This window comes from Stegodyphus dumicola, chromosome 3 (assembly GCF_044657685.1).
Source record: "Stegodyphus dumicola isolate Sdum_Otavi_A_Nest chromosome 3, ASM4465768v1".
NCBI classification, from domain to species: domain Eukaryota; kingdom Metazoa; phylum Arthropoda; class Arachnida; order Araneae; family Eresidae; genus Stegodyphus; species Stegodyphus dumicola.
The window spans coordinates 17,106,230-17,119,119 of NC_140770.1; the positions used below are offsets into that span (position 1 = coordinate 17,106,230).

General features: G+C 31.4%; 1 protein-coding gene across 1 annotated transcript in view; it reads left to right on the forward strand.

The window, feature by feature from the left end:
• Positions 1 to 869: 869 nt before the first annotated feature.
• The window catches only part of LOC118183731 (neuronal acetylcholine receptor subunit alpha-2-like), a 938,599-nt gene continuing 926,578 nt past the window's right edge, over positions 870 to 12,890 (forward strand). Inside the window, exon 1 of the mRNA XM_085812610.1 lies at positions 870 to 1,129. Coding sequence (XP_085668736.1) covers positions 1,066 to 1,129 — 64 coding nt within the window. The 5' untranslated portion in view covers positions 870 to 1,065. The remainder of the gene's footprint in view (positions 1,130 to 12,890) is intronic.

Genomic DNA, 12,890 nt, shown 5'->3' on the forward strand with positions numbered 1-12,890 from the left:
CGGCGAAGGCGATTGCTAATTTTTCATCTTTCCTGCTTCCAAAAAATCCTAATGTCTCTACAATCCTATCACTGTTAAGGTAGATTTTGATCTGTGTTTTAGTTCAATTTCATTATCTTATAAGGTATATCTCCCGCTTTCTCAGCGTGCCTTCGTGGTGTAGTGGTTCTGCACGCCAGGCCGTTATGTTTCGTAGTTCGAATCCCTGCGAAGGCGATTGCTAATTTTTCATCTTTCCTGCTTCCAAAAAATCCTAATGTCTCTACAATCCTATCACTGTTAAGGTAGATTTTGATCTGTGTTTTAGTTCAATTTCATTATCTTATAAGGTATATCTCCCGCTTTCTCAGCGTGCCTTCGTGGTGTAGTTGTTCTGCACGCCAGGCCGTTATGTTTCGTGGTTCGAATCCCTGCGAAGGCGATTGCTAATTTTTCATCTTTCCTGCTTCCAAAAAATCCTAATGTCTCTACAATCTTATCAGTGTTAAGGTAGTTTCGCAAAACAGTTTTAGTAGCGAAAAATAAAAGTGTTTATCGTCGTATAGATGTCTTAAGATAAACACTACCTCATTTTTGTCCGCAACTATCCATCAATGATAAAGAAAAGCTTATGCTTGGCCTTTCTCTATAATGATATTAAGCTGGGAGATAATAATCTTTCCTCTATTACGAAAGACAGATTAAACTCAACCACCGGCGGAGATGGCAAAATAAACTTTTCAAGGAATCATGCTCCGTGAAACTTTACTACCGTGAGCATCTTCCCTACTTCAGCGCTCTCTGGTGTTGAGATACTGGTCGCACATCGGCAGGAGTTTCGTCCCGCAGTTTGTCCATCGCGCTTCAACCGATCCAAGAGACGGGAAAAAGTTCTTGCGTTGCCGGAAGATAAAAGATAAGAGAGGCACATTTTGCGCATTATTTCTGGACAAAACGCTGGTGTCGTGTATTAATTAAATTCGTCAAGGATTAATTTAAAAAATTTTACTCTAAGTTGGTCGAGTGAAATTTTTTTTTATACTTTGGATTACTTTTGAGATAATAGAATACTAAAAAACTGTGATAATGCACTTTTTTATCCTTCTCGGAATGCTGTTTTTAGAAATGAGCTTCGCTTTTAATCGTTCAGGTAAGAAATCGTGTTTAATTTTATAAATGAAAGAGCATTTCACAGCTAAGAGTTTTTGAACAGAAAAAAATTGAACAGATGTTTATTAACAAAAGCGTTAAGTGACTTTGATGCGTCATTTCCGTGCGCATCTTTTATATAGTTCTGATTAATTATTCTAAATGTTTCAATTTTTATATGCTATTGGCTTAATTACTATTGTTAAGAATCGTTTTATTATTTCAAATTATAATTTTTAGCTTTCAGGATTTGGCAAACAGTTTTCAGATATATTCACAAAGAAAATGTTTTATAAGTTAAAAAATTGATAATTGTTCTAAACGTATCTTACTTTTAGTAATGCACGTAATGTTCTGTAAATAAATATACCTAAAATTATTGAATTATGTTAACTTTGTATGTTGATATTCAACCATCATTAGAATAATTATTATACTATTTATTAATGTAACTTTCGTGTATATTTGTTGAGCTTATGTTATTCTAAACATTTTGTATATAATGCATTGTTCCACACCAAAATGTTATTTATTTCTTAGAAATTGTGCAGATAAAACATTTTATGGCAGGATTCCCGGAGGTGAGTAATATGTGTTTAACGAAATGTGAGCATTTAAAAATGCTTTCATAAAAATAAAAAAAAAAAGTTAAAAAAATTTTTTAGAAAGCCTATCCTATTTTAAAAAATTTTTTTTTTGTTTTATGTACAGTTTATTATTTAAATGTTTGTTTTCGATGAATTTCTGTATTTGTAAAAATTTTAGCTTCTTTTTATGCAGAATTATTTTTAAAATAATAAATTCAAAATGTGATTCTCTGTAAACAAGCGTGAATTAAATAGTTACTTTCATGGTTACTTTCAATAGTTACGATAGTTACTTTCAATATTATGCTCTTGAAAGCTGATAGAACAGAATTTGTGGTAAGTAAAATGGGGTTTGATTTAAATAATTGTATCCTAAAGTATTATACTAAGGCTATTAAATAATTGAAAAATAATAATTTGATTCAAATATTTTCTCTTTGAATTATAACTTTCATGGAGTTTTTCTTTAAAAATTTTTTTTAGAAAGTAAGTTTTAAATTTTTACTAAATGATGATTGATATTAAAAAACGAAGGTTGTTTAAAACTATGAGTTCTGACGGTACTTAAAAAGAGTCAGAAATACAATTTGATAGAATTCAATTTTCACGAAATATACCAACTCTGTTTTAATGTCCTAAATTTCATGAAAATAAATATAGCATTATCGAGTGGATAACTGCTGAACTGTTTATTATAAATAAGAAAAATTACATTTTTAGGATAAAATTTAAAAAAAAAAAATGAGATGCAAGATTTTAAAACGTATGACAAAAATTAATACTTTAACTTCAAGATGATGAAAGAAACTTTGCAACACTTTTCTACTGCGTTTTGTAATAATGTATAAACAGGCAATATTTTAAAAAAGAACAGTCTGAAAAAAGTTCTTTTAAATATTTTCTTCTACCTTAAGTAGAGAAACTCGAATACAGAATTTTCTCCTCCCAGGAACAGGGAAAGATCTTTAACATGGAAAAAATTATTAGTTATTTAAAAGTATTGTGATTTTAAACATATCGATTAAATGGTTTAAAGATGTATTACAGGTGCTTCAGATTTGATTGATAGTGCCAGATAAATAACGCAGATTTTTAAAGCTACTGAAAACCGAGACCAACTGCTAAAGAAAAAAAATTATTACTACGAAGTTCTTTAAAGCGCAGTTGAATTAGATCACAATTTCACGTTGATATTTTAATTGTCAGCAGAAAAAACTTTATATAAATATCATGTACCTAAATTATATTATTTCTTTTACATTTAAAGAAGAAAATTGTCTACAAAATGTACTTTTACATAAATAGAATTAATTCAACTCAGATTCAAATGCGAATTAGAATAACAATTTGTTTAATTTGGTAATAAATAGAATATTAAAAGTAACTTGGCAAGTGATGTATTATTTTTCAAAGGAATACGAAAAGAAGCTTGGAGTTCTACTCTGAAGGAAACATTTTATTTTATTGAAACAAAACAAATTATTTAAAGAAAACAATAATATTAGGTACTTTTCCGTTTTGCCGGCGGAAGCGATAAAGTCGCCAATAATGGTACAACCGATGCCAAACGGAATATTCTCGCTGGTAACCTTTTACGCCTCATTTTCGAAACAAGTCGCAGCTTTTTCTTATCAGATTGTTTCTTTCAATACTGGCATATAATTACATAGAATTTTTATTAGATAGTTCAGTTTTATGTCTAAGGCCATTTTCGGTAATTAAGTCAATTAGGATGCAATCACAGCGCTTACCCGAAGCCGAAAATATAGAAAAGGAAAGTCAAGGGTTAAATTCATCAATTCTAATAAGAATGCATTAGCGAAGTAAAGCACTGCAGTTTTACATAATTTCTGAGTGAGCTATTCGTACGCATTGAAATGTTTCTTGCATTTAAACTTGTGTTTCAAATTAAAATTTAACTTGAAATTAAGATTTAACTTAATTACTCAGAGCATTAGATTTTTCTAGAGTAGTTTACGTGAGATGAGATCGCTTGGGGTCACGTGATATGAACCGGGGAATTAGGATGTTGAACCATGAAAGCATAGTAAATTCTTAAATTAATGTCTTTTTACAAATTTATTGTCTTTTTATTGGCTTTTTATAAAGTTTTAAGCGATATTAAAATGTTTATGCCTTCAAAAAAAGATTTCTTAGAACTAAAAATTTTTAAATATTTTTTATGTGTATACTGTATGTTGTCGCCAATAAAGTCTGCTTGGCGAGATTTGCGCCGGCGAAACGGAAAAGTACCTAATATTTCTTTTACAAAGTAAAAGTAACTGTATTCAATGTAAGACTATTAAATGAAATTAAATTCATGAAATTATGAAAATGCCGAATCAGTAAGAGATTTTAGTTGAAGCAAAGTAATTAAAAAGATTTAGTATAGATTACGAAAGCAAACTGCCCTTTTAATTATCTCGTATTTAATTTTTCTTCAGAAATATTCTAACAAAATCATTCTATCTAAGCAGTAATGAAAGTGATTAGATATATGGAATATCTTTGTTAGAAGTATTTAGAGATGTTGATTTCATTTGATTAAGACTATGTTTTAAATAAATTTACCTGTTACTTATGTTTAAATTGTGGTGTTATTTACGTGTAAGGTTATTATAACATTTAAATTTTAGCAATGTTTCAGATAAAGCAATCTATATTACGAAATACTTGATATTACAATTTTTGTTTAATTCAGCCATTCGCGATATGTTATGATTCATTAACAATAAGGATGATATTTTAAAAATTAATTTTTTACTGATTTTGGAATTCTAAGCGAGAGTAAACATATTTACGTTTGATTTTTAATTGCTACAATATTTTTAATGTTAGTTCTTCGACATGTTATTTTAGTTAATACTGAAAACAGAACTTTTATTAGTTCAAAGTTTGAGGATTTCTGGAAGTGTACATAATCAAAGATGGACATCATGGCCGTATAAAGCGAATAGTTTGTTTGAAATATTAATTTATCGCATGGTCTGTTTTAAATAATGTTAGTATGTTGTATTGTCTTATTGCTTAATCATATTACAAGAATATTTTACTATCTAATTTTCAAAATGTAATTTTAGTAGAATATGTAAATATTAGGAGGCAGAAATAGTGTAGAACTCTAGAATATTCTAACTTGTTAGGACTATTGCCCGTCTTGGTAACAGGAAAATATGAATAATTCGATTGTGGTTTTACTGTAGGACTAATTTGTATTTAGCGAATGGCAATGGCGAAAATATATTATTTCGATTACTGTATTTTATTTCAACAAAGTTTGCGCAGGTAAAAATGTAAAATTTTGTTTAATTTCTTCTTAACAAATATTTGTGGGCTTGCATTGTCAAACATTTCAGACTAATTAACTTTGTTTACATATTCATCAAAAGCATTTTAATATGTTCATAAGACATACTATTGAAATGTTCATATACAGGAAAACACGATAGGTATAGGTTCCTAGAAAATAACGTTATTATATGAAACCGTATTGTACGAGAGTACAATGCAACGAAACTCCGAAAAATTTAAAAACAAAATATTCCTTAAATGGTTCTCATTATAACCACATTAAAATTTCGATGTTTGCAACGTCAGATGTCTTTCTCCTTTTACCAAACGATTTAAGGGGACTCATTAAAACCCATAAGATCTTCGAATAGGTTACTGTTGCAAGAATTAGGATAACTTATTTATTTTGAAAGCAATTACTTCCAACATTTTACAGCTGACTACATAATATAGCTGCGTTCTAAAATAGTCATCAGAAAGTTTGTGTTGCCACAAATATTTTTATAATTTAATCCGCTTTGTGATAACATTTTTCGTCGTGTTTCCACCTTGCGCGCACAGTTTAAAATATCCTGTTGCATAATTTAATCCCCTATTTATTTTGGTGTATTTAATTATGGCAAAGCACACGAGGGCTATCTGCCTAAAGGGAGGCCATCACTAATTACATCTCGGGGCACGGGCCTTTTTCCACCTATTTTGAGCGATTTGGTATCTCTCATACAGGCTTGTGCGTCTGTGGGTCGCTCGGAACTCCAGACCATTACATCTTTGAATGCCCGCTCACGGAGGATAATCACCTCCACTTGCCAGCAGACAACCAAATAGCCTTCAAACGATTCATCGTTAATAACAAAGACACAGTGAATACCATCTGCAGAATAATCAGCCAGATAACCGCCCTGGGGCAAGACCTATGCCAACCCCACTAATTCAGGGTCTTAAGTGAATGTAAGTACTCCTCTGCATCTAAGGAAATACAGTATCTTCCTTCTGCTAAGCGCATGTACCTTCTTTATTAATAGTATTTATGTGTCATGTCATGTATGTGTTATGTTAATATTTTTTTTTCTTTTTCTTTCTTTCTTTTTTTTTTTTTTTTTCTTAAATGTGTAACCAGTATGTTATGTAACGTATACCTTGCAAACCTAAATCTGTAATACAATATAAATAGCCAATGTATCTCTCATCTGCCCCTGTATGGCAATGTAATAAATCTTTTAAGATCTCAATAAACCTCCGGTAGATAGGGGAGGGCGCGGGACATATGCCTGTTTACCTCTGTTAAACACCAGGCGTCCCCGTCCTCCGTCACCTGTCACCTGCCTAAAGGGAGGGACCATTATATCTTTCAGTGCCCACTCACGGAACAGTTCCACTTCCCGATACCAGCCAATATCTCAGCATTTCACAAGTTCCTAGCCAAAAACAGAGCGGCCATAAATAAAATCTGCAAAATAATAACCACCATTGCAGCATATGGCCAGGACCTCTGTCAACCAGAGTAATAGGGCTTACATGCATTACTTGCACTGACATATGCACTCTAATGATCTACCATCTAATCTCTGACTGCATGGGGAGCAGAAGAGAATTGAACACCATTTTTAGGTGTTTAATTTTCTTCTTTTGTTATAACCTACTAAGTGTTTTTTTTTTTTTTTTTTTTTTTTTTTTTTTTTTTTTTACCGTGCCTGTATGTTAATTCAAATGCCAGATGTTAAACAGTTGCCCCTGTATGGCCATGTATCCACACTTATAACTATTAAATAAACTCCAGGGGAGGACGCGGGACATATGCCTGTTAACCTCTGTTAAACTTCAGGCGTCCCCGTCCTCCGTCACCTGTCACCTGCCTAAAGGGAGGGATGCCTTTCGTGGAGGACTTTCTAAGGGAAACTGGCTCGTATACACGTTACACATGGGGAAAACCACGAAAACACCCATGCAGCCAACCCGTTCGCGGGATTCGAACCTCAGACCGAACTACCAGTGTTCAGCATCTTTACCGCTCGGCCGCTGGTGGGCTAATCACCTATTTAATATATAGCTTTTGTAACATTTGGAAACTACTGTGAACCTAAAATTCTAAAAATTTCATGTTAAATTTTTATTTTATTTGGAGTTGAGTTTATAAAATGTATTTTATTTAAAAATTTTGTAATGTTTACGTCCATAAAATTTTTCAGTATTAAAATATTTATCATATTTCTGGTTCAGCTAGAAAATAGTGCCCATATAAAGAATTCCATCCAATCTCAAGTCTGTACCATTAGCCATTTTTAAAATATCATGCACGCAAGGTGGAAACATGGCGAAACATTTTGCCACAAAGAGGATTAAATTACAAAAATATTTGTGGCAACACAAACTTACTGGTTACTAGTTTCCAAAGCAGCTATATTATGTAGTCAGCTGTAAAAGGTTGGAAGTAATTGCTTTTAAAAGAAATAAAATATCCCAATTCTTGCAACATTCACATATTCGAAGATCGTGAGGGGTTTAAGGTGCATGAGCCCCCTTCAGATTTGTATTTTCATTTCCAAAGAAATAAATTTTCTTTTCAAAGTAGTTTCGACGCTTTTAGGCATAAGTTGGGACTAAAATACAATTTGGCAGTAATTACTTCTAGAAACGATAAAACTAATTAATCAACTAAGCTAAAATAACACACACCAGGGAAGTTTTTTTTAAATTCTTTTTTCCAAAATCATAACTGCGCAATTTACGCAGTCTACAAACTGAACACTCGGAGTACAAGAAGATTGTATAAATGATAAGCACGAATCAATTTCAAAAGAATTTCGCTATGAAAGAGCGCAGGTATTTCCGTAATTCATTTAATTTTTGCTTGCAATACACACTAACAAATGTATACGATAGCTTAATACGTACTAACGTAATTTTGTAACTGTTCAGAATAAAAATCTTGTTATCGAAATAAATAAGAATGCATAGAAGGTGTTATGAAGAAGGTTTAGAGATATTCATTAAGGCACTAGAATGAAACCGTATTGCCCTGCTATATGAGGGTTTCTGAAATTTACTCATTGTGTTAAGAGCGAAAGCATGTTATGAGCGGAATTTTTGTTTCTCTATTATTTAAATTAACGAAGAAAAATTAAAAGCTTAATTTTATTTCACCAGAACTAAAAGTGATTCTGGATAATCGAAATGGGGGAACTCTGAATTTCGGTTAACTAGAACTTGACTGTACTCTCTTGAATTACTTTGGCAACTTAACGAGCAGATGTTGCATAATTTTAACGTTATTAAAGCTGCATTTAATTTAGGAACTAAGTTTAAAATTAATATGAAAAAACTCTAATCAGTATTTCACTTTCTTTATTATTTTATTTTAGGCATAAATGATTCCACAGAAAAATGCATTAGCATCAAGCATTGGGAAGTATAAAAAATAAGTTAAAAATTTATTGCTTAGAGGATAATTTCTGTTTATGGGTATATCATATTTTAGGATGGAATTCTAGTGGGTGTATTTTAAACAAATCTTATAAGACAAACATGCATTCAATATTTCAAAAGAAATAAACACAGACATCAGTTTGTTTGGCCATTTTTAAGTGTCTGGAAAACACTTTATGGGGCAAAATAGGGATTGGAAGAATAAAAGAAATTGAAGTTTCTGGAAGTTAGCCCAGGATTTGAGCGGAACCATAGAATTAGGATTTTTGAAATGCAATTTTTAGTAACAAATATTTTCTGTTGAATATAGAATTGCATTAAAACTCAGACGTACTTAAAATGTCAATCCTTTTGTTCTGCATTTAAATAAGTTACGAAATATTTATATAAAACAATTTAAGTTGGTTGGGTGGCGTAATATGCTCGAAAGAATTAATGATGATTATATATATATGTTACGGTGAAACACCGAAATCTGGAGAATGTCGACTTTCACCGGTGAATGTCAACATTCACATAGTCTCTTGGTGTATGTCCGAAATATTTTCCAAATACTCTTATTTCTGACTTACACCGGTCAATGTCGATATTCACCATGTACTAATGGTGAATGTTGGACATATAACAATATTATATTTTCTTCTCCGTCATTCATTCGCGAATAAACGCACTAGAAACTTGAAATAAGAACTTAAGAACATGAAAACCTAAAACACACAATACATTTAAAATGAGAAAGGAAAATAATAGAAGTTAAAAACTCAATTATACAGTACATTCTAAATGAGAAAATAAAATAACAGTCATAAAAAACTTACAAAATTATGTGATTCAAATCTTATTTATTGCAACAACTTAAACTATTATGGCACTTTATGACCTCTCTTTTCGACTTTCACCAGAGCATATCTGTGATTGTCGACATACACCGGTGAGGGTCCGAATATGCAAGAATGTAGTGAAATATTCGGTCTTTCACCGACGTATTTTGTGAATGTTGATATTCTCCGGTGAAAGTCGACATTCTCCAATTTCGGTCTTTCACGGTAACATATGTTATGTTGAAAAATAGTCAGAACAAGCAAGGAAGAAGAATATTCCCGTACAAATTTATTTTTCCAGATTTTCCAGAATATCATAATTAATATTAATTACTTGTGAATTTCATTTGTTGCTCTTAATACGTCTAAATTATTTATATTACTGTCAAAGGAGACTGCAGTTTCTAGTGCGTGTTAATTACTTAAATTCTTCTGTCTTTTTAAATTGCTACTATTAGCTCACACTCTCCCTATATCTTGTTCAACTTTTCAATCGTTAATAAAATACTTTTTATTCATCAAGTTCAGATACCACTTGATGTTAATACAGTTTTTTTACACATTGAAGTCAATTCCTACTTATTTATTCCTGCTTATCGGAACTAAAGATATGCTGTTTTTAATTAAATATATTAAAGACTTATATGATCGTTTATTAGGAATTCTCACCTGCTATAAAAATTAATTTTATAACAACTTAGCGATAAGTCGGTAGCGAAATAGCGATGCAGGCATCCATTCCGTAATGTTTAGCAATTTTTATATAAATTATAATAATGATCTGAAATAGTTATTGACTCTTATGCTTCCATTCAGTCATGTTTAGCCTTTTTCATATAAATTATAATAATAAAAAAGTATTATATCAAATTAACCTTTCATCTGAATTAAAACATGAATCTTAAATAGTTATTTACTATTATACTTCCTTTCTTGCCGCAATTATTAGGGTTGCCGCAATTATTTTTGGCAGCATTGGCATCGACAATAGTTTGGCGATTTTTTACGGCCCTCGAAACCGAATAGTACCCAACTTATAAATAATAGTACATGAATGTGATAAATGGGATTGTAATATTTAGCAAAAATAAGTGGCAACAGAAGACAGAGTTCTAAAGATTTTTAAAGTGTATGGAATTAAAGAACTGTAGTTTTATAGAGTTGGATGAAGCGGATATTAGTGTCTCATCGCTTCGCAAAGAAAGTTGCGAGGTACTGTAGATTATGCAGTAAGCACTGTAGCACTGTAGATTATGCAGTAAGCACTGTAGCACTGTAGATTATGCAGTAATATATCTCGGATGAAAACTCTTCGCAGCAGTTCAAATATATGTCGCCTTGAGTCGTATGAAATTATTAGGTGGAATATTAATTGAAAAACTGGGATGCTCGAAAATCACTGGAAAAGCATTATAAGAGATGGTTAGAATGAGAAATTATAGACCACTATTAGCTTCATAAATTAGAAACGAAAAAATGTTAATAAAAAGTAACTAAAATAAAAATTTCTTTGTTGACAAAAGGAACTTGTAGGAATTGTAGGAATTGACAAAAACTTTTTTATAATAGTTATTTCTTGAATACTGCATGAAATAAAAAAACTATGTTGTAAACAATAAATTAAGTAACGAAGATCAAGTACGCAGCATTTTATACAGCACGTCAAAAAAAGATAGGAGATAAATATTTTCAGTTGCCCTTCCTACCATATATAAACTTGTCTTTAAAATATCATTCATTTAAAAACAAAAAGCTGTTTAAATGTAGTTTTTTTAATGCGAGATTGCCCGTAATATCCTTTTGTTGAAGATCGAAAACCTGGGAAACGAGAAAAAAATGTTTCCGTTAGCATGCACGTTAGCATATCACAAAGCAATTATATTTTGCCAAGCGAAGCTGTTACTAACCTTATTTATTACTCATCTGCTTTGTTGCTTACAGAATACTTTCTTTTGTTAATTGAAATCACAAGAAGTGTGGAAAGATTATTTATGGGAGGCTTAACAGTGATAAAGAATTTTCGGTACTATTCTGTTATCGGAATCGGATTCATATATCGCCAAAAGCAGACGATTTGGCGAAAACTTTTAAGCATTAAAATAATCGCCAAAATTATTTACGATACGGTTAAGTTCGAGAAGAATCCAAGGAAAAAAATAAGATAACAGATGATCATATTAGACATTTTTATTGCAAATTAAACAACTTGCCAATGGAATCTGGAAAAAAAAAATCTTTTATAGATTTTCGTGCACTTTCTTGCAAAGTAAATAATTTCTCTTTCTTGAAGAAATTGTATGGAAGATGTTTCATCATTAGGCAAGTCCCAAATTTCATAATCCATGATAAATACAATCATGATAAAAACACAAGTGAGCGTTTCATTTTTAGAATTTACATTCTCGTTGCAAATTTTGGAAAGGCATTCTTTTACTTTTTTAAAAAAGGGAACATTGGCGTCATCAATATGAACTATTTCTCTTGGCGAGTTTAGAAAAACATTTGGCGACAACTCCGGTCCCGATAACAGAATGGATCTTATTAGAAAATCTCAGGCCCACCAGCGGCCGAGCGGTAAAGTCGCTGAACACTGGTAGTTCGGTCCGAGGTTCGAATCCCGCGAACGGGCTGGCTGCATGGGTGTTTTCGTGGTTTTCCCCATGTGTAACGTGTATACGAGCCAGTTTCCCTTAAAAAGTCCTCCACGAAAGGCATCCCTCCCCTTAGGCAGATAGCCCTAGTGTGCTTTGCCATAATTAAATACACCAAATACTAGAAAATCTCAAGAAAAGTAAAAAGACTATTTAAGACTATTTGTCACAGGCTTAAAGGTGATAAAGAATTTTCAATCAGATGTTGAATTTTTTTTATGAATTCAGTCTGAAAACCTATTAAATACCGTAGATAAATTTGAAGCTAATTCTATTTATATTTTATGGTCAGTGCGATTATTAGGTTAGTAGTAATAATAATACCCTTTTTATATATAGTAAAAAAGGAGATTTATTTTCCTTAAAGAACTTCAACCTAGTAAAAGCATTAAAATATAATCTCTAAAGATTTATGTTAATGAAATAGTTTTTTTTAGTACATCTCGGAATCAAGTGAATTGTAATATAGTTATTTAACTGGATGAAATCTCTTCTCGTAGAACACCCTTAAAACATTTTTGTTCTTTGCTTTTATTAATATAATAAAACTTGAAAAATAAACTAACAATAGCAAGAAACATTAAACATCTCATGATGCATGCAGGAACGTTAAATATAAGATTAGCATCCTTATGGTGCTTATAGTATCATTAAAAAAATAAGAAACGCAACTTTATGAGGCATAGCGCATAGACGTTAACATTCACATGAAGCACCTGCAGTCTCAGTGGATGCTCGAAATGTTTTTTTCTCTGCCAAATTAGAAAAAACGCGTTACTTTGTGTTTAGATAAAACTTGTAAATTTACTTTCCCTGGCAGTTGAAACTGAAAGCAGTTGAACTTAAATCAGCCGGAATTCATCACAGACTGATTCCGATATTACTCAGGTTTTTACAAAAATCATAATTCTAGATAAAGGCCCATAAGATGTGCTGTGGTATTTCAGTTAATTATTCAGCCATTTGGTCAATAATTTATCTTAATT